The 25956-nt window shown below is 43.7% G+C and overlaps 1 protein-coding gene and 1 long non-coding RNA gene across 5 annotated transcripts in view; one reads left to right on the forward strand and one right to left on the reverse strand.

The window, feature by feature from the left end:
- The window catches only part of PTGER3 (prostaglandin E receptor 3), a 223171-nt gene that overhangs the window by 136878 nt on the left and 60337 nt on the right, over positions 1-25956 (forward strand). The window contains exon 3 of one of the 4 annotated variants that reach the window (XR_004816684.2): positions 23654-23832. The exons of 2 other annotated variants lie outside the window; for them this stretch is intronic. Coding sequence is in view for 1 of the 2 variants with exons in the window: in XM_049111801.1 (XP_048967758.1) it covers positions 5954-6127 (174 nt within the window). In the remaining variant the exon portion in view is untranslated. Of the gene's footprint in view, positions 1-5953; positions 6157-23653; positions 23833-25956 lie in introns of those variants that run through there. One more of the 4 variants, XM_049111801.1, reaches the window with a different exon arrangement.
- On the reverse strand, positions 18147-21519 carry LOC112641068 (uncharacterized). Its single transcript, XR_003124466.3, has 3 exons — positions 21377-21519; positions 20944-21032; positions 18147-19349 (listed from the first exon to the last, which is right to left on the reverse strand). It is a non-coding gene; the product is annotated as an uncharacterized LOC112641068 (long non-coding RNA).

Genomic DNA, 25956 nt, shown 5'->3' on the forward strand with positions numbered 1-25956 from the left:
CAGCCATGTTATATATATAGCAGAGAACATCTCCTTCTCCCCTCAACTCTAGCAGCCTGCTTGCCACAGAGAAGGAAATAGCTACTGTGCATGATAGGAGCTTGGGGTTTGGCAGTGATCCAGCAGAGAAGTAGGGACAGAGGTCTGCAAAGTAAGAAATAAAATTAAAGTTAATCTGCAACAGGCTCTGTATCTAAAGAAACATGCCGAAGAAAATTAGGAATAAAATTGACAGCTTTGGGTTATTTTTGTAACCCAAGGGTGCACCCCCATGGGAAAGACTGTTGCCCACAGAGATGTGGGTGAGGTGTCCTCCAAAGTCCTAACTGCTCAAAGATCACCTTGGATATACTCAAAATTCCTATCATTACAGTCATGGCATCTAGAAAGTCTATTGAAATGTTGAGGAGACCAACATCAAATCACTGAAAGACATACAGTTACATCCCCAAAACAATTGGTATAAATTTTGTGTCATTTCTCTCCCAGGTTATTTAGTTTTACTATTTTTTTCCCTCTGGTCTTTCCTTCTTTTTTTTTTTTTTTTTTTTTTTTTTAGATCTTATTTGCTTAATTGAAAGAGAAAATGAGAAAGAGATCACAGGCAGGGGAAGAACCAGCTGAGCAGGGAGCCTGACATGGGGCTTGATCCTAGGATCCTGGGATCATGACCTGAGCCTAAGGTGGACACCTAACCCACTGAGCCACCCAGGTGTCCCTTCTCTGGTCCTTTCATCTGCATCCCTTAGTTCAGGTCCTTAAGCTTTTGTTTCATGGAGGTTATTGCAATAACCCTGCAAACTCCTGTTTGGAGCCGCAGTGCCCGGCAACTTATCATTCCCACTACAGCCAGTATAAACCCAGGTCTGGCACTGTTAATTCTTTACCTAACTCTTGAGACGCTTCCCATTGCCTGCAGGATAAAATCCAGGCAGAAGCATAAAAGCCCTTTATAATCTGGTCTATGCTTATCTCTTCCCGCTCAGCAGTCACTCGGAAACTCTTGCAGTAGTTCCAAAACACAGCAGTGCCCTGGGCCCCTGTGTCTTCTCCCATGTGATTATCCTTTAGTCTGGAGGAGAACTTCTTATTTCTAAGACCGATCCCGATTCAGCCTTTGAGACTGAGCCTCGCCCTTTCCTCAGGAAGCCTTCTCGTAGTATGGGGGGGAGTTATATGCACTGCGGGTTCCCACAGCAGCTGGTTTTCTTCTTCATCACAACTGATCAATCACATCACCTCCCAACCGACGTAGAGTCGTCCGTATCCCCTACTAACCAGCGAACAGCGTGCAGGCAAGGACTGTCTCCTCAGGAGCTGGTGGGACGGGCTGGGTACAGGACAGGCAAGGCATTGAGTGAGCATTTCATGAACGATCCACATGACCCCACCAGGCCATATTCATCCTGGGGCATTGTCACACATATTAGGTCTTTTAACCTTTCCAACACAAATCCTCCCTCTCCTCTTACATAGGAATGGCCCGATTCTTGGTGCATCACGTTCACCAAAACAGGTGAACATCATTGTATCAGACAATTCAAGGAGAGAGAGGATGCTGAGGTGTGAAGCGGGAGATGGAAGGGGAGACATTCAGAGATGCAAAGAAAGGGAGATCATAAGACTTTACAACTCTGATGTTATAGCAAATTAGTTCTTTCCTTTTTTTGGAACCCTGAAGGGAAACAGGAATCTGGGATGGTACTAGCGGATAGCGTTACCTCAATAACACGTTCGCTCTTCTATGTGGTTTCGTACGTTAACTCATCAATCCTTAAAAACGTACCAGGAGATAAGTACTATTATTATCCTCATTCAACAGATGAGGACCCTGAGGTGCAGAAATATAATTTGTCCAAGGCATACGGCTAATTAGTGGCACGGTGATGATTGCACACGGAGGCAGTCTGAAACAAGACGCTATGCTCATAACCACTCTAGTGCGATCCTTCTACATGGTACAGTTAGAATGCGGAGGTGAAAATAGTTTTAAAAGCTACAGCAGCTGGGATCCCTGGGTGGCTCAGAAGTTTGGTGCCTGCCTTTGGCCCAGGGCATGATCCTGGGTCCCGGGATCGAGTCCCTCGTTGGGCTCCCAGCATGGGGCCTGCTTCTCCCTCCTCCTGTGTCTCTGCCTCTCTCTCTCTCTCTCTATCATGAAAAAATAAATAAATAAATCTTAAAAAAAAAAAAAAGCTCCAGCAGCTGCACAGATTCTGATAGCAGACTGGTGGTCGGGAAGGCTTCCCCGAGGAGGTGAGGGTTGGTCAAGGGGGCAGGAAGCATACGGGTACTCTGGGGAGATGGAATGGTGTCTGTAAAGATGAGGAGGATGGGGAGAAGAGTCTACTCGTTCTGGAGCAGTGCTTCTGGCTCGATGGCAACCGAAAGGGAGAAGAGAGAAACAAGAGGATGAGGTTAGGCAGCAGTCAGGGTCGCCTGAGTCTTCACTCAGCAGTGTCCACCAAGGTTGCCCAGCAGGGATGTGAGGGTCGTCTGCTTTGATAACTGAGTAGCCCTCACATGAGTAAATCTGGCCACAAGCCTCAACTGGGCACCTCCAGAGACAGCAAAGGACAGCGATGCCTAGGACACACTACATACACACGTATCAGGGTATCTCCCCACTGTCCTCTTTTTGTATCGATGAGGAAATGGAGGTTCAAATAGATCTACTTGATATAACCAAGACGGTCTATCTTCTTAGCAACGGGGTTAGGACTCGGAGCTCGGAGATATGGTATTTCCTTTGAAGACCAGATGATCTTTCACGGAGGGAATATCAAATACAGACACACACTGATATCCAAAATAGCTCAGCATTTCAATAAATGCAAAACAAACAAACAAACAGAAGTTGTGCAATGGAAAATCTAAGTGTTGAGAGGCTGGCTGAGTGAAGATGGAGACCAGGAAGTCTGGAAGTTCCCTCTTGACATTTCCACCCTGAAGACTCCCACAACCCCAGAGTGAGAGGTCAGAATTCTGACAAAGGAATGACAAAAAGGAAAAGTGACCAAATAATAGATAGGCCACGATCTTTACCTATTCTTTTTTTTTTTTATTTTCTCAAAACTACTTGATAGTTGACAGCTCACCCTCCATGTGTACCTTCTAGGTGAGTCTGTTGCTGGGCGTGAATAGCGAGGCCGACCACCCAAGGTTAACTAGGTGCTTAGTGTCCTAAAGGTTTGAGCAAGCTGGTCCCTATCCCTAAATAAGACGCGTCTTCCAGGACTCAAGTGGTCGCTTATGATCAATCATTGCCCTTGAATAGCAGTTACTCCTCATTTCACGCAACTATAAAATCGTTCATGAAAAATCCAAGCAAATGGCTGACTGAGTCAGTATCACTTTGAATCCAGGCTGGGAGAGGCAAAGCTGAAATTTGGATTCCAGATGCTGCAAAGATGCTTTAGTATGGAGTTCAGTCCCTGCAGTGAGACTTCACAAAAACAAGTTTGCTTCACAGAAACAGCTCGCAGCATACGTGAGGAAGAAAACACAGGGACCAGGGAAGGAGCCGGGTCCCACAGAATGTGGGCACAGTACGGGGACATCAGTTGGCACCGCATTCTCCTCACGGCCTGTTTTGCTTGTATTCATCGTCCTATAAGAGAATGAGAGTCTCAGAACTCTGGCTGCATTCACAGAGGGCCTTCGTGCAGCGCCCAAGCCCTTGCACTAGACCAAGGAAGGGGCCAAGGAGACTCTTTCCGCAGATCCCTATGGTCTGTGACCAAGTGCCCGTAAAGCAGAGCACGACTAGGAAGCGAGAGCCGCGCCGTCTGCGCTCTCAGGTTACTTGGCAGAAGGCTGCGCTTGCTTTTCCAGGAAAAGACTCCCCTTTGTAGTGAGATGACAACATTCCTAAAAGTTTTGGTGTTAAAATGTCTTCTATTTGAAAAGATGAAGATAATAGACTGCAGGGTTTTGTTTTTGGTGTTTTTTTTTTTTTTAATTCTTTAATTAAACTACAAGTTTGTCATGGTCAGGGGTTGAATTTCATCCCCTAAAGGATGTTGAGATTTTAATTCCCGGGACCTGTGAACGTGTCCTTACTTAGAAACAGGGTCTTTGCAGATGATCAAGTTAAGATGAAGGCATCAGGGTGGGCCCTAATCCAGTATGACTGTGTCCTTATGAAAAGGGGAAATTGGGACACAGAGACAGAGGCATACAAAGGAAAGGTGAAGTAAAGATCCTGGGAGGATGCCAGCTACAAGCCAGGGAATGTCAAAGAAGGCCAGCAAACCACCGGAAGAGAGGGGAGGGGCATGGAACAGATTTCCCTGCACAGCCCTCAGAAGGAACCAAATATGGGCACGTCTTGGTCTCTGTTTCTAGCCTCCAAAACCTCAAGACAATAGATTTCTGTTACCTAAGCCTCCTAGTTGGTGCTGATTTGTTATGGCGGCCCTACAGGAATCAATGTAGCCATCCTAGGTCAGTTATCTGTTTTTATTTTTATTTTGATTTGCTTTTTGAAATTTTACTAGTTCTTGAACTCTCCAAGCCTGGATTACCTTAAAATCCCATCCAATATTGAGATTTTATGATATCTCACACAGTGGAACCTTTCTCCTAAGGTTTCTGATTAGTCATTCTGATTAGTCAAGCCTGCCTATGGGATTGGAGACTTCCAGATTCTCCTCAAGATAGCAGAGTACAAATAGGAGCAACACTTAGCTGTTTCCGAGCCAAACCTGAGAAAAAAATCTCAATGCATGGCTTGAAACATTAAACATGGATGCTTGATGGATTTCTTTCCCTGTGGTTTGAATAGGGGTAAAACTCGGGGTGCTCTTGGTATAAAATATAAGGATTAAATACTCGTCTGTCCATGGATCTGATGAAGGTTCATGTTTCTCAGAAGGTTGGAGGTAGGAACCCCAAATCCGTGGCATCTTGTATTTGGTTCCTTAAACAGTCCTCTTCTCTCATGGGTTTTGCAAACTCTTTCTCCCTTCCTTTCTCCTCCTAGGCAAGCTACACAGAGAAGATTAGGGACAATGGGGTGTGTTTTAGCAAATCATGCTTAAGTGCATGGATAACTGCCACATGTCCATTGCTCAGATGGGTCTGAAAAACATCTAACTGGGAATTCATCCACTCATTTATTCACCCACACATTTATTCAATGGATAGTTAAAAAAGAAAAAAAGAGGAGACCAATCCCTGCTGTGTATCAGATCGCCACAATATTGCACCCCACATCTGAACCTAATGATGTACTATACGTTGGCTAATTGAATTTAAGTTTTAAAAAACGAAAAGAAATATCCTTTTCTTCCAGGGATTGGAAACTTCCTTTATAATGTCTGCCCATAAACAATACAGAACTAATATAAAAAAAAAAAAAGATTGTCACGAAATGACTCCATAACTATAATAGCTACTATGTGTTAAAAAAAAATCTCCACCTTCATTTTTTAAAAGATTTTATTTATTTATTTGAGAGAGAGAGAGAGAGACAGCGTGAGCGGGATGGAGGGGCAGGGAGGGGGAGCAGCAGGCTCCTCACTGAGTGGGGAGCCCAGCACGGGCTCTATCCCAGGACCCCAAGATCATGACCTGAGCCAAGGGCAAATGCTTAACTGGCTGAGCCACTCAGGTGCCCCTGCCTTCATTTTATAGATGAGCTCAAATAATTGAACTTGTGTCCTTGGCCCCATGCAGCAGCCTGACCTTGGTTCTGTAGGACGCCCACGTCTCCACTGTATCAGGTCACCTGCCCTGGCAACCCACCGGGCTGGGGTAAGCATCATTGCACCTTGGATGATTAGCCTTGCTATTCACGCCCAGCGACAGGCTGGCCTAGTACTATCAACTGTACACCTGGAGGGCGAACTGTCAACCACCAAATAGTTTTGAGAAAATAACAAAAGGATAGGTAAAGATCATGGCTTGTATATTATTTGGTCATTTCCTCTATTTGTCATCTCTTTGTCAGAATTCTGACCTCTCAGGACGCCTGGATGGCTCAGCAGTGGAGCGTCTGCCTTTGGCTCAGGGCGTGACCCCGGGGTCCCAGGATCGAGTCCCGCATCAGGATCCCCACAGGGAACCTGCTTCTTCCTCTGCCTGTGTCTCTGCCTCTCTCTGTGTGTCTCTCATGAATAAATAAATAAAATCTTTGAAAAAAAAAAAAAAGAATCCTGACCTCTCACTATGGGGTTGTGGGAGCCTCAGGGTTGAAATGTCAAGAGAGAACTTTTGGGGGGAGAAAAAGAAGGGAATGCTAAGAAAGTCATGCTGTAGGTAAAAAGATTAGACTTGGTGTCAGACCTACAGTTTGACCCTTGCCTGGGCCACTTTACAGTTGCATCACCTGGGGCCCAGTATTTAGGTTCCTCGAGTCTCATTCTCATCATTAATAATGTAGAATTAATAACATCTCTTCCGTAAGACTGTCAGGGGGATCAGACTATCTCTGGTGGGGATAAGAGTGGCTCCCAAGGAAGGGGTTTCAAGAAGCAAAGAGGACCTTGAATGTTCTTTTGCCTAAAAGTGAGCCTTGATCCAAACGCCACAGGAATTTGAAAATTCATGGAATTTTTAAAATTAACGTTCTTCTATGGGTTAAACGAATTACGTAACCCATTTTTTGAAAGACATGATGACTGTGCCTTTGACAAGAGCAGAAAATAACTAAACATGCTCCTTATCAGACAAACAGAAGGCTACGGAAATGCGCTGAGGTGTTCAAGGTCGCCGAGGACGCGGGGAATTCGACGTAGTTCTCTGGCCGACTTGCAGGCTCAAAATGCCACTTGGTACTTAACAGAGTCAAACTGATGATTATCAGAAAACTACGTAAGAAATCCAATTTATCAGGCCCTTCTAAAGGTTACTTTCCATTCCGACTAGAAGCAAAATGTGCTTCTTGGCCTTTGTGATTCCATTTTGGAGTAAGACCAACGATACACGTAAATTCCACTACTACGTGGGCATTTTTACCTTAAGAGGATAATCATTGGGTCAAAGAAAATGTTGGGTGGAATTTGGAGAATATAATTAAAATATCAGGGAAAGCACCAACAAAGGAACTTTGCCGGTGGCTCGTGTTCCCAACAGGGAACACACTGGGTTGGGAACATTCAGAGAATCTCATCTTGGCAGGAGTTTTCAAAGGAATCTTTCCTGACTTGTGAGAACAGCTTGTATGGTAAACTTCTATCCATTCATGGACAAGTCCTGACTATTCAGGGAAGAGCCCTGGGTCACGTAGAAGGCATCTGCCCCCCCCACCCCCCCTCGACAGGGACACGGGGACTCAGGGGCTGGGCCTCCGTGACAAGGGTGGCTCCTGTGTGCTCCGGACACCCCCGGGGGAGGCACCTGTCGGGGCAGGGAGTCCCGGTGCGTCAGGAAGTCACAAGGTCCCCGGAAAAGATGCGGCCTAGCAGAGCGCCAGGGGCCTGCTGGGGAGCCCCGACACCTGCTGCTGTGTGGCCCACCTCAGGTCGGCCTGTGCACAGGCCAGCGGCTGGGGGCTCGGGGCTCGGTGAGCCACAGGAGGAGGTGAGCCTGCAGGTCCCTTGGCCTCCAGGCTTCCTCCTCCCCCTGGAGCTCCCTGTTTTGCTGCCTGACCTCTGGGGAGGTGACACCAGGGCATGTCATAAGTGGTTCCACGATGCTTATTCAGAGGATGATATACAGAGGCATCTGGCCTACAGGGAGTCTAGGCCGCAGACCCATTCTGGATTTGCCTTTCCAGTTTGGGTGGCATCCCCTGGGCACGCGGTGCCCCCACGTGCAAGGGCGACCTCAGGAGTCCCTTTCTGAGCCTCCGAGCATAGGGCTCTCTCTGACTCGGTTCTCCAAATTATAGGAACTTGTGCTAAGCCCCATTGGGCCCTTAGGGGACCAGGGCCGGTGACCTCACCCTGGCATAACCGAGCATCATCCCTTCCTGTGGCTGCCCAGGGCCAGGGGCCCGAGCAGCTTGTGCGGCGCCCACCCTGCGACCCCGCGACCCCGCGACCCTGTGCATCCTCTGGGTTCCCGTATCTGAACGCTGGAGGGTTTTGGGTTTTTAGTTTTTTTGTTTGTTTTTGTTTTTTGTTTTTTGTTTTTTCTGGTTTGTTTCTTTCTCAAGATCTGCTGCTGTAGGTTAGGGAGGAGAGCCCTCTCCCAAGGGCAGCAGGCAGCGGGGGCAGGAGGGTCAAGCCCACGGAGACAGTTCTGGCTGCTTTATCCGCCTCTAACTGTAAGTCGGGGTAACATCTGCCTTCGTGGGCGACTGTGTTCATAGCAAAAGGGGATCACAGGAAATGCAGTCTCAGATCAAACAAATCATTTTTGGATGATCGTGTCTCCGGTCTTGGTTACACAATCACTGAGCGATGGACAGAGGGCCGGCTGCTGGCGGTTCCAGGCCTCGGATCCAAAGACACCAAGGAGTGGGGGGGCCCCGAAGGGGACCAGCTGGCTGTGCGCCCCCTCCGGGGTGGGGAGGCCCCCGATGGGGACTGGCTGGCCATGCACCCTCTGGGGTGGGGAGGCCCAGGGAGGGCACCAGCTGGCCGTGTGCCCCCTCCGGGTGGGAAGGCGCAGGTGAGGGGACTGGCTGGCCATGCGCCCCCTCTGGGGTGGGGAGGCCCCTGACGGGGAGACCGGCTGGCCACGGGCCCTCTGCACCTCTGCAATGCACCCCGGCGTCCTAAGCAGCAAGTCCATCACCGCTGAGCCTCCTTGTCATGGACACCAGCACAGGTGGACGACCCCCAGGCTGATGATAACCCACAGAAACAGGGGAGGCCCGCAAAGGCCCAAGACTGACCTGACTCCTCTGAAAAGGGGGGATTTTTGCAGCCAACTGTTAGGCTTTCCAGATGCCCAGCCTTCATGTCTGACAGCATCACAAGGGTCAGAGGCCTGCCGAGGCGTCTGCCCTGCACACCCCTGAACACAACCGAGAGCCTCCTTCGCTTGGACAGAGGGACTGACTTCAAAGGTTCGTTGACTTCTTACCCCACCTCGTAGCTTGTGTGTTGTACGACTTTGTCTCACGCTTTCTTCATGTGACATGGATGAGGCCAAGTTAAGTGCCTAATGGAAGTGAGTTTGGAATCCCCAAGAAGCAGCTTTCTGATTATGTTAAACCTGCTTTGTGACTGAATGAACACACGTGTGTGCACACGTCAGTCCACGAGCACACAGTTGAGATAAGGCCTCAGTCTGGTTCTGGGTAACTCTTGGCACTTCCTGCCTCTTACGTTCAATCTACCACTTACTGGCTTCCTGATTTTAAGAATACAACTTACCCTCTACAAGCTTCAGGGTTCTTATTGGTAAACCAATGATAAGAACATACCATAGAATATTTATTTTTAAGTTTCTGAGGACCCTCCATGCTGTTTTCCACAGTGGTTGCACCAGCTTGCGTTCCCAGCAACAGCACACGAGGGCTCCCCTTTCTCCACATCCCTGCCAACAATTGTTGCTTCTTGTGTTTTTGATTTTACCCATTCTGACAGGTGTGAGGTGATAGGTCACTGTGGTTTTGATTTACATTTCCCAGATGATTGGTGATGTTGGGCATCTTGACATCTGTCTGTTGGCCAACGGTGTGTCTTCTTTGGAAAAAAAGTGGTCCTGTGCCCATTTTTCAATAGATCGCTTCTTGTTTTGGTGTTGAGTTGTGTATAGATTTGGGGTATTAACCCCTTACCAGATATGTCATTTGCAAGTATCTTCTCCCATTCAGTGGGTTGTCTTTTTGCTTTGTTGATGACTTCCCTTGCTGTACAGAAGCTTTTTATTTTGGTGTAGTGCCAATAGTTTATTTTTGCTTTTGTTTCCCTTGCCTCAGGAGATATATCTAGAAAAATGTTGCTATGCCTGTCAGAGAAATTGTGGCCTATGTTCTCTTCCAGGATTTTAATGGTTTCAAGTCTCATGTTTAGGTCTTTAGTCCATTTTGAGTTTATTTTTGTGGGTGTGTTAAAAGTGGTCCAGTTTCATTTTTTTTACATACAGCTGTTGTTTTCCCAACACCATTTGTTGAAAAGACTGTCTTTCCCTCATTGTATATTCTTGTCTCCTTTGTCAAAGATTAACTGACCATATATATGTGAGCTATATCTGGGGTCTGTATCCTGTCCCATTGATCTATGTGTCTATTTTTGTGCCAATACCATACTGTTTTGATTAATAGTTTGTAGTATATCTCGAAATCTGGGACTTTCTCAGGATTGCTTTGGCTATTTGGGGTCTTCTGTAGTTCCACATAAATTTTTGTATTGTCTGTTCTACTTTGTGAAAAATGCTGTTGGTATTTTGATAGGGATTACACTGAATCCCTAAATCGCTTTGGGTGATATGGACATTTTGATGATACTAATTCTTCTAATCCATCAACATGGTATATCTTCTCATTTGTTTGTGTCATCTTCAATTTCTTTCATTAGTGTTTTATAGTTTGCAGAGTACAGGTCTTTCACCTCTCGGTTAAGTTTATCCCCGTGTAGTTTATTCTTTTCAGTGCATTTGTACATGGTGTTGTTTTATAAATTTCTCATTCTGTGACTTTGTTGTTCCTGTACAGAAATGTTACTGATTTCTGGGTATCAATTTTGTATCCTGCCACTTTACTGAATTCATTTATTACTTCTAGTAGTTTTTGGTGGAGTTGTTAAGATTTTTCTATCTTTAGTATCATGTCATCTACAAATAGCGACAGCTTAATTTCTTCTTTACCAATATTTCTTTGCCTCTTCTTTCTTTTTCTTGTCTGATTGCTGTGGCTAAGACTTCTAGTACTATGTTGAATAAAAGTTAAATATCAGTTATTGTTACCATTGTTGTGATTGTCTATTGAATGAGGAGTTCAAGGTCTATCTTTCTTTCAACTTTGTGTCCCCCAAAGTCCTTGTCTAGAAGTCTATACATAATAGTTCATCAAGGGATAGTTGTTGAACTGAGCTGCACTACAATGGTAGAACATAGAAGCACCAAATGAAGCTTCTGAAAGAGGTGAAGAAGGATTCACACGTGCTTAATGTGCAACTTACGGCAGTCACACAGTAAAGGTCAAGAGCAACATTTAGGGATGAAGGACAGGAGAAGAGGTACTAAGTATGGTACTAAGTAAAACGGAAGGTTAAGTCCTAACAGTAAATAAAGCAAACTAACCCAAGAGAAGGAACCTAAAAAGGAGTCTTCAGAGATACATGGGGCTTTCAAGAGGGAGTTAGTGATCTGACATTTTTCCTTTCTTGGTTCAAGGTTTTATTAAGATATCACAGCAGGAATCATCTGACATCACTGTGAGAAGAAAACTAGAGGGCATAAATTTGATAAAAATAATTACATACTAACCTAGAATAGGAACCTGATCTGAACAACTAATTTGATATATTATTCAGCTTGTATCATGATTCTTATTATTTTTTAGTGATTAATTTTTTTCTGAATAAAGCTATGTTAATCTTTACATGTAAATTTTAAAATTAAAATAATCGCCTTTGTGTATTTAAACTAAATTTGTCCAACAGAGAAATAAAATAAAACGATTATATTTATCATTAACAGAACATAAATAAAATATAAACCAAGAAGATGGAGAAGCACGACTGTAAGTGGAAATTCCCTTGATGCACTAGATTTAGATTTCTTTTTTAATTTGCGTGTTGCAAAGGGTTGATTTGGCACAGGTTTAGATACAGTAGGTCAGCAGCATATAAATCTAAGTGAAGGTGGTATCAAAAAGGGGGAAAAAAACTCCTTCAAACTCCTGATAAATTCAGGAACTCTCAAGCATTTTATTTTCCTAACAAACCTCCCACACCCTTGCAGTGTCCTAGAGCTCACTCTATCTCAGATGGCTGCAAATTATATGCATGGTGTTTACAGCATAAAGATGCCAGGCGGGGAGGAGTGGGATCTCTAAGGAAGAAGGACATTTTTCTCATTTGCACAGATGTATGAGAAAAAAAAACAGCACTGCTATATCCCATGTCTTTCCATCAGAATGAAAAAATACACAAATCAAGGCCTACTTTCTTACTATAGAAGAGTGCATGGCCCTTTCTCAGCATCTTCAAGGATTTTTAAAAGCCTGGGAAGCTGACTGGAAAATGAAGGTCAACATACATTTTGCCAGGCCTGAGCTTCCCCGCCCTCCTCTGTGGTTCTTTCTAGGCATTTATTATTGATTCTTCACATGGTGGCTTTTTAGAAGCTTTGAATCTGCCTGAGAGCATAAAAGGCTATCTCCCCGGTGCCCTTCATGCCTCTTAGGCACCTCCTGCAGCACAACCATGCTGCTGCTTTTCCTGCTCAGCCAGGGGGCTGGTTGGAGCTGTTTCCTACTCAACTTGGAGAAAGGCCAGAGTGCTGCCTGCCAGCATACATGGTACAGTTCTGCTGATTTTCAAAGAGTCAACACCCACAGCTTTGCATGCTTCGATTACCACCAAAATGAAAGAGACAGTGTTGTTGCCTCATTGCTTTCCAGCCAGGATTAAACCCATATGAAGCTGCCTTTTCCCACCCTTATTTTGAGTTACTCAGTGGAAGAAAGAAAATATTTCTCTGCTCTTGTTTACACACTGGTCTATAGTTTGTATTTGAACATGAGCTTCGGCATATTATGAAACCAGCACAACCACCCAGCTAGAAAATGCTTGACATAAATCAAGCAGCTCACATGTAAAACAGATTTGTAAAATCTGTTTTATATTCTCTAATGCACCAGAGAGGATAACAAAACTTTAGAAATTTAAAAACAGAGAGAAATTATTCAGGGACTTCATTGGAAAATAAGTATCAAGAGCAATAAACAAAATCTATTATATTAAGAATCTAGAATTGAACTGAAAAGAAGTCAACTTCAATTATTTCCTTGCCCATAAGAAATAATAAGAGGTATGGATTCAGAAACCTGACTCTCCTCTCTCCTTGACTCCCCCACCATACATACATGCAACAATAATAATAAAGTAAAAATAAAAGGATGCTCCTCGACAGGTACTAGGAACAACATATACACATTTGTATTAAAAAAAGAAGTATAATAATTATGATTACCAACATGCAACGTGCAGAATGATCACCAAAAGAGATTGGCGATGGGAGCCAACCGTAACATAAAGCTTCAGCATTTAAAAGTCTATACCAAGTCAGGTGTGAAAAATACCAGGAAGGAATCTATTTACTAAATTCTCCATTTGGTCCCTTTCAGATTGCAGTGTTCTGTAGAATGGAAATGAAAAAAACGTCTGAAGTACACGTATATACATCAGAGTGTGGATCAATGCCCTTTCCCCAGTTCAGATGGTCTCAAGCTGTCACCATTAGCATTTCGAGGGGCTCTGCATGCCGAGCTGCAAGCCTTCTCTCCATGCCCACAGGGGAAACTGTAAGCTTCTTGTCGAAGACTTCCAGATCCTTCATGATCTGTCCCAAACCATCTTCCCGTTGTACCTTCAGGACCCTCATTCTCACATCCTCTATGCTCCAGATTTCCCCAGAGTCAACTTACTATTTCTCTTCTTCCTTAGTCATAACCAGTGTTTAAAAACTTGGAATCTGGGGGCACCTGGGGGCTCAGCAGTTGAGCATCTGCCTTCAGCTCAGGGCGTGACCCCAGGGTCTCGGGATTGAGTCCCACGTCGGGCTCCCTGCAGGGCGCCTGCTTCTCCCTCTGCCTGGGTCTCTGCCTCTCTCTGTGTGTCTCTCATGAATAAATAAGTAAAACCCTAAAAGAAAAAAAAAAAACTTAGGAGTCTGGAATTAGACAAGACTGGATCCAAAGGCCAGCCCTGCCGTAGGCCCAGAGTGTCACGGTCGACAAGACATTTCATTCACTAATGAGCCCACAGATTCAACAATGGTTCCTGAGCTTCTAGTGCCAGGCTTAGACCGCACACTGGGGATAGAGTAAAGAACAGTGTAAGGCTCTAGGCCTTTATTCTCGTTGAGGAAGACCGAAAATATCTGGTAATGTCAGGATGACCAATAGAGCAGGGTTAGGAAGCGGAGTGATGCGGGAGTGGAGGAGACTGGGTTATGTTTTCCGCACGCTGGTCAGGAGGGCATTTCTGAGTAGATGACGTTGGATCAGAGACCTGAGTGAATGAGGGAGCGAGGTGTGCGACATCTGGGGGACTGTTCCAGGTGGGGAGGCCAGCAAGGAGCCCTCGTGGTGCGTTCGAGGAGCAGCGAAGAGCGGGGGAGGTGGCTGTAGGGTGATGGATTCGGAGCCAGTGTTAGGACATGATGTCGCAGGACTTGAGGATCTTGTAGGACCTTGAAAAGGATGTAGGATCTTGAAGCTGGGCTAAGGACCTTAGGTTTTAAAGCAAGTAAGATGGGAAGCTGTCGGAAAGCTTGCTCAGAGCACTAACGTTACCTGATGGTGGCTTTAAAAGGTCACAAAGAGACCAGGTCATGGCAGCAGCAGAGAGAGCAGCTTCCAACAGAGTATGAGGGAGGTGAGAGTAGCTTTGGTCGGAGCAGTGGTGGAGGAGAAGACAAGACGTGATGGGATGATTTTAGGGTCCTTTACTGCCATTATATCCCTGATCGGTGAGGATTACATGAGGTTCAGTAGGGTAAAGTGCTTGGGGACAGTCCTCGGCACATAGGAAACGGATAACAAAAGACAAGTGTTACTCAGGCTACCAGGCTCTGCGAAAATGTCACCTCTTGAAATGGTCCCTCACCACTGGCTTCCACCCATGCTCATGGGCAGCCCAATCCCTCCCTCCACTTGCTTTGCTTTACATCGTATACATCACTGACACGGCGTTTCTCACGGTGTCCTCACCACGGTGTGTGTCCTCACGCTTTTCTTATGCTTTTGTTCTCTCAGCTCCAATGTGAGCCTGATGAAGAGGGTGACCCTGCCTTATCTTGGGCCCTCAGAGCCTAACGTGGTGCCCGACACATCAGCAATTCTTTTTTTTTTTTTTTTTTTTTTTAGCAATTCTAAATATGTGCTGGTTCAATGAGTAAATCAACTTAAATTCCACTTGCTCCATGAAGTTTTTTGACTTACCCTCATCTGTACCTCCACTAATTATTTTTACCAGTGACATCACTTAACCTATATTATTCTATATACAAAATTATGGATTTTTTTGTGTCCATATCTTGTTTCCAACTAGATCATAAAGGCTTATGGAATAGGGATTGTACCTTTTACTCTTTGTATGACCCAGGGTATTGTGTATTATGGATCAGTTATCATTGTATAGTTAAGAGAACAGCTTAACGAGTAAATGCACAAGTAGACTTAAGGATCGCTTGATGAAGGCTCATTATACATTTTTGAGCGACTAAGGAAGTGATGATGTTAGAATATGATTACTGTTGTGTTAAGGAAACCAGAGAGAACCCAACAAGAAGCACGAGCCAGAGAAATTTTAGAAGGTTCACAGGATGATGAGGGACAATAGGAATCTCAATATCATTTCAGGACTCATGACTGCTCATCAAAAGGCTTATCCTTGTTTACTAAAGGGAAGAACAGGAGTCTGAATCTAGAATCAGACAGATTTGGACTTTAGTGTTTTCCAGAAACTGACATTGGAACAGTTAGACAAAATGATGAAAGATACATAGCATTCAATGGGATGTCATTGTGTTGTTTAGGAGAGTTATGGCCTAAATATAGGAAGAATATAACAAACACAAAGGAGCTCCCTCAAGTTCCTATCTACAGGAACTTAGAAACTTGACAGTGTTCTTGTAGGTAAGAAGATATTTAAATATCTTGGGTGGCAAATGATGCAAAATTCCATCAAGGGACAACAGCCTGGGGGGTGGGGGTGGGCTCAGATCTCTGTTAGTAGACAGAAGATTTAGGTTTGCATAACTTGAACTTGAAGCACACAGGTGGTGAGAGCACCCCAGTTAGAGAATGTAATAGTTTTGTTTTATTTTAATAAAGATTTTATTTCTTATTCACCAGAGACACAGAGAGAGGCAGAAACCCGGGCAGAGGGAGAAGCAGGCTCCTCGCAGGGAAGCCCGACCTGGGACTCCATCCCAGGACCGGGATCGTGCCCTGAACCAAAGGCAGACACTCAACCACTGAGCCACTCAGGTGTCTCTAGTTTTGTTTTTTTAATCAATTTCTAACAAATTACCACAAACTTAGTAAGTTAAGGCAAAACAAATTTATTATCTCACAGTTCCTATGGGGGTGAGTTAGCTGCACCCCCCCGCCCCAGTTCTGCTTAGGGTTTCATCAGATTGAAACCAAGGTGTCATCCAGGGCTATGATCTCAGTTGAGGCTTGAAGGTCCCTTTCTAAGGCCAGCAGGAAAGTACTGTCACTGCTGCTTGTTTATTTTAAGGCTCGCCTGATTAAATCAGGCCCACTGAGGAAATTTTTCCCCCTTTTTGATTAACTCAAATTCATTGCATCTGGAAATTCATTACATCTGGGAAACTCGTTTTGCCATGTAACATAACAATTGCAGGAGTGGTAATTCATATTCACAAGTTCTACCCAAACTCAAAGGGAGATGGTTATGCATGTTATGCACCAGGGGGCAGAAATCTTTGGGGTCATCTTAGAGTGTTGTCCACCACAGAGAGAATGGACTTAGGTAAATAGTGCTCAATGTGTCCCAATAGCATTACAGATGAGGGTCCAGTCATGTCTAGTTGGTAACTCTGGTTTTTAAGAAACACCAGAAAACTGAGAAGGCTGCCCCTTAAATTACTTTAGGAAAGTAACATCAAAATTATTGGGGTGATATCATTGTGTCCTTATCTTTTAATGAGAGCAAAATTTAGTGCTTTGTATAAGAAAACTAAAATAATAAAAATTAACACTCTTAAATATATCTGCATTTAGGAATCTGTGCTTATTTTCAAGTTTAATTATTTGTACTGTTCAAGAAAATTAGGCCTATTAGAATAACAGGTCAACCTTATAAATTCCAAGTTAAAATGAGTAATTGATTCATTGCTGTAGACTTGTAATTTCAGATTGAAATTTCACTTGGAACGTTTAAGAGAACCTACAGTTCACCATATCTATAAATTTAATTTATTAGATTCATAAGAATCACTTAAGTTATTGGGAAGATTGTTAAGTCATACAATGTACTTAAAAAGGAAATAAAAATATATCACATTGATAAATGTGGCTGAATATTAAAAGAATTTAATTAAGTTGTAAAGTAATCCTTCAAAGTAATTATAAGACTTGCTAGATTTATGAGTATCTTAATTAAATTTATAAACTAACTTCTAAGCTTAAGAAAAACAAGGATTTCAAATGAATTAGTATTAATTTTGCACCAAAATAATCTTGAATAGCTCTTTTCTAGTAATAAAAAATGACTTAGTAACATAAAAACACTCATACATAACAGGTTTCAACTCTACTATGATTTTTGTCACTGACTTAACTTCTCTTAGCCTCAGTTTCTCATCTGCCTAATGGGGGCTGGAGGCTACTATATCAACTTGCAGGTTGCTCTAAAGACTAAGTGAGATATTTTACATAAAGTGCTTGGTACATGTTAGAGAGCTATATAAGAAATAATGATGAGAGCTTAAAAAGAAAACAAAATATGATTTTTCTCATAAACACACGAGCAGAAGTTTTGCTTATAGTCTATCCACACCAGGGACACTTTAAAGTTCAATCCTGCATATACCCTCTTAGATAACAACTTATTTGTTACCTTTCCAGGCACCATGGATGTTGGAGAATTAGTCTTAATGCCCAAGGCAGTACCGTAACTTGTGTGAAACCCAGAGGAGGTTGATCACACCCTTTAAATCCTCACCAGAAGGTGGCTGTAGGAAAGTAGTAGCAAGTCAGTGTCTCATTTCAGTCTTTAAAATCGGAGGCACAGGGAACAAAAAAGTATCAGGCTCCAAGGACTTTGTGCAACCAGTGTGTTCCTGTGCCAGTATCTGGGGCCAAATTACTGGAATGAGATATAAACTCTAGGGGAAGGGGGAAGTTAGTATTCCCTCTAGGCTAATAGTCGCCTGGTGAAATGTCGCTGTATTTGTGTCAAAGGAGCAGAGGAATGCAGTGCTGTCTGGGTAGAGCGCAAACAGAAAATTCAGAGAGGAGCTGACTTAGAACATATTGTGTTTAATATAAACCAACTCACTTTTCCCACATTCCCATATTTAGGGACCAAAAATGCAATTTCAAGGGGAAACTGTAAAATTAATTATTATGAGAACTTAAAAAAAAATCTCCAACTATGTCTAATTTCTCAAAAAATAAAGGCAATGATTTTTTGTGCATAGGGAATGAAAAAATTTCCTTCTACTCTTCTAGACTCTTTTGGCTAGTCTACTTATTAAGTTGTCATAAGAAAAATTAACAGAAGAAAAACAAATTTAATTGCATGCGTATGGGAGCCCCCAAAACAATAGGAGATCCCCAGCCAGTCAGGCAAGTAAGGCTTACATGCCATCCTGAGCTAAGGAGAAGGAGATAGGAGTCTGAGACCTCAAAGAGGAGGAAGATAATTCATAGGAAAAGGAGAAGAGCAAATGTTTGGCAAACAAATGTTTGCCATGCAAAGCAGAGGTAACGGGACCCAGAAAGTTGGTCTTCAGGCCCTCTCTGCACTTCCTTCTCCCCTGTTTACCACACTTGCCCCTATTCCTTATAGTTATGCCTGGTGATTGCTCTCTTCCTGGATGAGGCCCTCTATCTAAATTCTCTTGGGTAGCTCAGAGGATGGTAAAAAGCTCTTGCTGAATCTTTTGGACCTTGACTGACTTCAGCTCAAAGAATCCACATGCCAAAGTGGCACATTTTGGGGAGGCTGATTCTGAACCCCTTTAGATGATGACTCCAGGAGGTGAGCAAACACAAAAAAGAAAGGTATGTGTGTATAGAGAGAGACAGACAGGCAGAGAGATAGACAGGAGGAGTGGAGGAACAGAGAGGGAGACTCTCAGAGAAAGAAAACAGAAACTGAGAGAAGATCCAGACACAGAGAAAACAAATATGAAAAAATGATATTAAAATAGAGCCGCCTCACACTGAGAACTGATGAGACAGAAAGACTGAAAAAAAAAATATTAAAGAAAAATATATGTAAATTTTCAAGGCCCCAGAAACACCCAGAGGACCAGGGAAGGAAAAAGAGAAAAAGGAAGATAACACAGGGCAACCTTCAATTTGGTCAATATTTACTGAGTGCCCACGGGGAACATGCCAACCTCCAGGAACTTAAGTGGAACCCAATTCAATTCTCTCCTATTCTGGAGGGTCGGGAGGTTCAAGTCTGTGGAGCGGCCTTGGGGCGGAGGAGGTATAAGTACATGCAAATCCATACTGTGCTTTGCTTCCAGCTGGTTGGCCCAGCAATTCCATGTCTTCTGGGTTGACTTTCTCTTCCCCCCAACTCCATGGAGAAAAAAAAAAAAAAAACTTAAGAAACAAAGATGAAGGCATTATATGTTCTTGAGTCCTTTTTTTTTTATATATATATATACTTGTGGTATTGGATCTAAACAAGTGTTACTTAATAGTGACACCATATTTCTTAGTTACACATAAAAATCTGAAATCTAGATATTTAAAAAGAGAAATGTTAAAAATTATTTTAAAAGACTGAATCAAAGACCACTTTCATTAGACTTCCCTCCCCACCATGTCCTGACATACGTGATAATGTGTAGTATTTTTAAAACAAATCTTTATTTCAAAAGTTTCAACCTAGAAAATATTTCCTAGGAATATCCGAATACACAGGCACATAGCTGATCAAAATGTCTCCAAAGACCCACAGAAAGGGAAATGTCTGCCGTATGACTCATGGAATCCATAACATAAATAAACCAGAGGTTTAGGAGAAATACTACTATTCTCCATGGGTTCTATAGAACAGATTTTCTAGTGAAAGACATGGGTTCTATAAAACAGACTTTCTAGGGAAAGACAGCATCAAAACTCATTACACCTCATCAGCTAATCCACACTTATTCAGACTAACCCATCTGATAAACCTAAAAAAAAAAAAAAAAGGCATATGATAGAACAATTTATGGGACTATTAGCTTACCTTTATTCTTCCTGTATTCCCCTACCTCACAGCTAGGCCTTTGTTATTTCCTAGCCTCTGGGATTTTTGCAGGGTGGAAAACAGAAGATACTTAAAGTGAAGGACTCTTCTTAGTGTGAAGTGAGAGCTTGTTGAAAAACTACACTACTTTTACCCTGAGGATGAGAGTAGAGAGGAATTTTGAGAAACTCAGGAAAAAGGCCAAAGTCAGGGACCACACATTCTTCAGTATGAAAACAGCCTTCTAGGAAGGTGGCACATGGTGGTGGAGTGTCTCTCTGATGTGCCATGAGAGTGGTACCCTGGGCACTAGAGTTCCAAACTCCAAGGATGCCCTTGGATGCCTCAACTGTGAGATGGAGCAGGAGCGTGGTCGGGTCAGAAGGATCAGATTATAGTCCGGGACAGCGAGACTGTCACTGGTCCTCAGTCAGTAGACCAGTGACTGTCTCTCCGACCGTGCGTACTACCTACAACTAACTCGAGGACCACAGCACAGCATCCTGGTACGCTCAGTTCCAATAGGGACTCAGGCTGAATTTCCTACGACCCAGGAGAAACAAACTTAGAGAACAATTTTGGTTAATTTTATAAAAATAAATAAATGAAGGGTGCCTGGGGGCCTCAGTCCATTGAATGTCAGACTGATGCTTGGTTTCGGCTCTTGGTCGAGGACTCAGGGTGCTGGGATCTGACCCAGGGCAGGCTGTGTGCTGAGTGCAGAGCCTACTTGAAAATTCATTCATTCATTCCTCCTTGCTCTCTTTCCCCCTCTGCTCCTCCCCTCCCGCCTCCCACCCCACTCGTCTGCTTTCTCATTCTCTCTCCTAAATAAATAAATAAATAAATAAATAAATAAATAAATAAATAAAATCTTAGAAAAAATAATATTAAATAAATAAATGAGATATTTTATATGCATCTAATGTCATACCTGCCACCCAAACCTTGGCATCACAAAGAACTAAGGCTGAGCAACCCTTGGGCACTTTGCTCAACTTCTCCAGGCTCAGTTTTCTTTATCTGTAAAATGGAGATAAAAAATGGAACTTAATTCGTAAATTACTATAAGTAGGGAGGATTGGGTGCACATAGGTTCAGCGCCTGGAACATAGGAAGTATTCAATAATGGTTGCTATTTTTATTCAGTTGGAAAAATGAGTCTCCTAGACGTGAGACACAAAACTTTCAGCCATTGCACAAACACAACCATTGCGAAGAAGGAAACACCATCAGTTACGCACACTGTTTACAAGATGAAAATAAGTTATTAATAGTTCTTCAAGAGAAATACCACCGCCCCTTGCAGGAAAAACAATCTGAACACAAGGACCAAGAAAAACACCAACCATCCCCCACAACTTTACCACCATGGGGCCATCGGCATTCAGGTCAGCACGTCCAGTAAACCTCAGACCCATGGGGAAGAACAATAGAAGCAATTCAAACCACTTAGTATGGCCATGGCTTTTACAAAGCCAACTGCCACCCTTCTCCGCACTTTTCACCCTCCCCTCCTCCAACACAACCACATCTGAGGCTAAAGATATTTATAATTCTCCGAGTGACTAACTGCAACAAACTTTTGACAAGAAGGCTGTTGAACTTGATAAAAGTATCTTAGTAGGACAGATATACTTCTCCAGTGGAATTTGGGAGGGGAGAACATATTTAATTTTTGATAAACTAAAATAGCACCTTCAGAATGGAATGACTTCACACCGGGATTGAACGGTAGAACCAGTCACAGGTCAGATAAGGCTCCAGCTCCTCCGTAGTCAAGTGGGCATTCACACCACAAATCTTAGCGTGACCTCAGGGTCTCCTCATTTTTGCTCTCCTCTATCCTGCCCAGGTCATTTGGAACTCATGACTGGTCTCAGGTCTGTCCCCTACCTAATGGCCTCTGGTGGAGAAATCATGACTTGACAGTTCAACAAACATTTCTTGAGACTTTGTAGGAGCAAGAGAGGATCAGGGTCAGGACAGAACTGCAAAGGCGAGTCAGGCAAGTGCCCGGGGCCTTGTACAAGATGCTCAGAAGACTTGACTAGAGCTGTTCCTTAGACCCACCTGGGGCCGTAAGAACACATTGTACGTCAGGGAGCATGGAGGCCAAGGGGGGGTTAGAAATCCAGTAGGGTACTCAGAGCAGAGAAGCCGAGGCAGAAGCAAGAGCAACCACTCTCTGTCCTGCTGCCCTGGTGGAATGCAGACCCCGGGCTGGAGTCCTGGTACCTTTACCAGTGGCCTTGACCCTAAGTCTCAGCCTGTGGAAACACCCCAAGCTCTTCCAGGCTGATTGAGCTGCTAGTGCCCTCTAGCGGGAGCCCACGGGATGGCCTCAAGATGTGAACCTTCAGATTCAAACCCAGTTCCCAAGGACTCACCATGCGCTGGCTTCTGTGCTAGCTGCTGGAGCCACAGGTCTTTGAGTCGTTGTTGTTTTTTTTCTTTTCTTTTCTTTTCTTTTCTTTTCTTTTCTTTTCTTTTCTTTTCTTTTCAAGACTTTAGTTATTTATTTGACAGAGAGAAAGAGCACAGGCAGGGGGAGCGGCAGGCAGAGGGAGAGGGAGAGGCAGGTCCCCTGCTGAGCAGAGGGAGCCAGATGCAGGGCTTGACCCCAGGACCCCGGGATCATGACCTGAGCTGAAGGCAGACTCTCCACCGACTGAGCCTCAAGACTGTTTTTTCCCTCAAGAAGCGCACAGTCTAGGATGTGAGACGTAGAGATAAACACATGAGAACCAGAGTGTGTGGTCAGTGCAAAAAATAATAAAATAAAATAAAATAAAATAAAATAAAATAAAATAGCAATCGTAAATATAAATAAGACAGAGTTTGTACAGAAGAGGGATGATTAACTTTCGTGTCTGAGGGTTTGATGATGGTTTGAGGTCTGGGCTGACAGTGACAAGGGTGTCCTGGAAGGTGTAATTGGGCTCTGAAAGAAGATTAGTAGGACTTCACTAGGCAATTAATAGGAGATGAGTTTTCCAGGAAAAGAGATCAACATGAGGTATTGCAAGAACTGCAAATGACTGTACTCTGGGAATGTCAAGTGGGGATGGAATTCGATGGAATTTGTCCTGGCCCTTTCTGAGGGAGTCTAAATGGTACCCAGTGTCTCCCAAAGTGTTCTATTCAACAAACATTTGTTAAGCATCTTCTATAGGAAATGGGATGACACATTATTCGAGTCCTCAAGATGCTTACAGTCGAGCATCGGGGTGGATGTTCAGACAGAAACGTGAGGGATAGTGTCTATAAAATGCACATTATACACACATAGCAGCTGGTGACAAAGGACAAGGAACATTTACATTGAAAAGGGCCACCAAGGAAGGCTTCCCAGTGTAGGAAACACCTGGCTTGAGCAGGGAAGCACACACAAGCACGAACTTGCCCGAAGGCGGTCACGGGGAGGTTGTCCCTGTGATGTGCGATGCGTTGGCTGAATGTCTTCCTGTCTCTCTGGTCACATTAATTTTACTTCCCTGAAAAAAAAAATAATAATAATTTTACTTCCCTGGCTCCCCTTCTTCCCACCCCCGCTATCATCGATCTCCAAGATTCTATACTCAGACCTCAGAGCTTTGCTTTGTTCTTTCTCAGTGATTTCACTCACACCTATTTGTTTCCAGGATGAGCTTCAAACAATTTCCTTAGTGGAGACCCGGCATCATGGAACATGTCACTTTTTACACAGCAAGTCGGGCTGCCCCTAATGACCCACGCTGCAAATGGGATCCACCCTCTTCATCTCTGAGGTCCTCGTCTCCCTTGGTTGGTTGTCCCATCCGTCCTTTAGTCATCTGATGTTGTAAGTCAAGAAACTTGAAAAGACCCTACTTGCCCCCCCTCTCTCCCCAGCCCCCAGGGCCTCTCCAAGTTCTGCAGCATTCACAGATCCTTTTCCTTCTGTGTCCGCTATCACTGCCTTAAATTAGTCCCATAATCTCTTGCCTGGCTGATCGCGTGGCCTCCTAATCCATCTTTCTGCTTCTAGCTCGCCCCCTCACTCTACCTGCTTCACAGTATTTCTAATACGAAGTCTGATCTTGTATTTATGCCGCCCACCCCTCCTGCTTGCTGTGCTTCCGTGTTCCCTTCAGAACCAGGTCTCAGCTCCTTAGGGGAGTAGGCAACCCTCTCCCGCCCACCTCTCCAGCCTTATTTGTTGTCCTCTGCTTCCTGAAATTCTCCAGAAATTCCACACTTATGGTAGGTCTCCCTAAACATCATGTTATGTCCTACTTTCTGATCTTGAAGAACTGTCACCTAGAGTGGCTCTCCCCATTATGTTTCCCACATGGAAAACTCCAATTTATCCCCCCAAACTCAGTTCCATGTCACTTCCTCCCATTGAACCTTCCTTGGTCCTAATAGATACCTACTTTATGTCAGAGGCACCACACTAATTGCTTTGAACAAGACAAATTCCCTCCGCTGTGGACCTCACATTCTACTAGATGATACAGACGCTAAATAATCGCACATTAGTTATTTGACTGTAAGTGGGATATAAATCTTAACCAGGTGTTGAGGGTCAGGAAGTTACCCTCAGAGAGGGAACTTCGCTGATGCCTGAAAGACTAGAAGTAAATAACTGAAGCATAAGGTGGTAGTAGCTGTGGTGGCGAGCATCTGAGGAAAGGAAACATTCTGTAGAAAGCCCCGAGTCAGGAAGAAATTTGGCACATAGAGCTTTGAGTTCCTTATGTGGGGTGATTGCTACAGACACGCGCTGGTCCCTGTGCAAGATGACCTTCCATACAGCTCTAGCCTCAAGCTTTCTATCATGTTGATGCCCTGATCAGAAATCTTCCATGATTCTCTGTTGCCTATTGAACAACATATTAATTCCTTTGTTGGTTTTCATGACCCAGTGCAATATGGGCTCCAGGAATGGTCCAGTTTTATCTCTCATAAGTCGTCTACATTTATATTCAACAAGAACTATCACAAACCACTTGACATTCCCCACACATTTCCTCATTTTTTCTTACTTTCCCACATTGACTCAGGTTGCTATTGTCACTAAAATGCCTTACTTCTCTATTCCTATCCATGCTTCTTGTTCTACAAAATAATATTTACCTGTTCTATGTGTGACGTGCTTTGGTATTTTCTAGTCTAGTCTATTTTACTCTATTGTATTTTATTTCAGTTCTTAAAACAGGCGAGTAGTAACCTACCAAAGTAACTTCACCGCCCGCTAATAGATCTTGACCCACAGTGACAAACTGCCCCGAGTAGCCTTTAATGTTTTTCTAAGATATATGATTCTTGAATGAGGTTTGGCCTTAGTAGATTCTAAGTTTTCTTCCAGAAATAGAATCCTCTAACTCAGTTACATCTTCATTATTGGGCACCTGTGTTCTCTAAAGACAGAATAGTAAAATTCTACATGAACACATGATGAATGGGGTAGCTAATCACACAGAGCCAAGGCACCCTGAAGACACTTGGTAATGCATTTTTTTTTTTTAGCAATGCATTTTAATTTGTAGGACATGTCACACTTTGCTCTTCCAATCCTGGCAGTATTTGAACTGAAGTTGCTAATTGCATTGAGCTGCTCCAAATCATATACTGGGCAAAGATGAACATGGGAGAAAATCTCTTCCAGCTGTAACTGAGAAAAGCAAACAAATCCATAACAAATAAATCCATGGCAAAGAGTTGCAACTGTAGCCCATAATATGGACTAAATGTAGATTGCTTTGGAACTGCCCAAGGGGAACACTTGAATCTTTTGTAATAATCACTTTCCAAAGGATCTGTTGTTCAAAATCATTTCTATATCTCCCATTTTAGGTTTTGCAGCATCAACGCCTGGGTCAACTTATCATCTTGTTAATGTTCTTCAAATCTTTATCTCCAGCCCAGATTATATTCATGTTTCATTTTTCTGTATATCCTACCGCCAGTAATGAACCCTAGA

The sequence above is a fragment of the Canis lupus genome, chromosome 6 (genome assembly GCF_003254725.2).
Source record: "Canis lupus dingo isolate Sandy chromosome 6, ASM325472v2, whole genome shotgun sequence".
Lineage (NCBI taxonomy): Eukaryota > Metazoa > Chordata > Mammalia > Carnivora > Canidae > Canis > Canis lupus.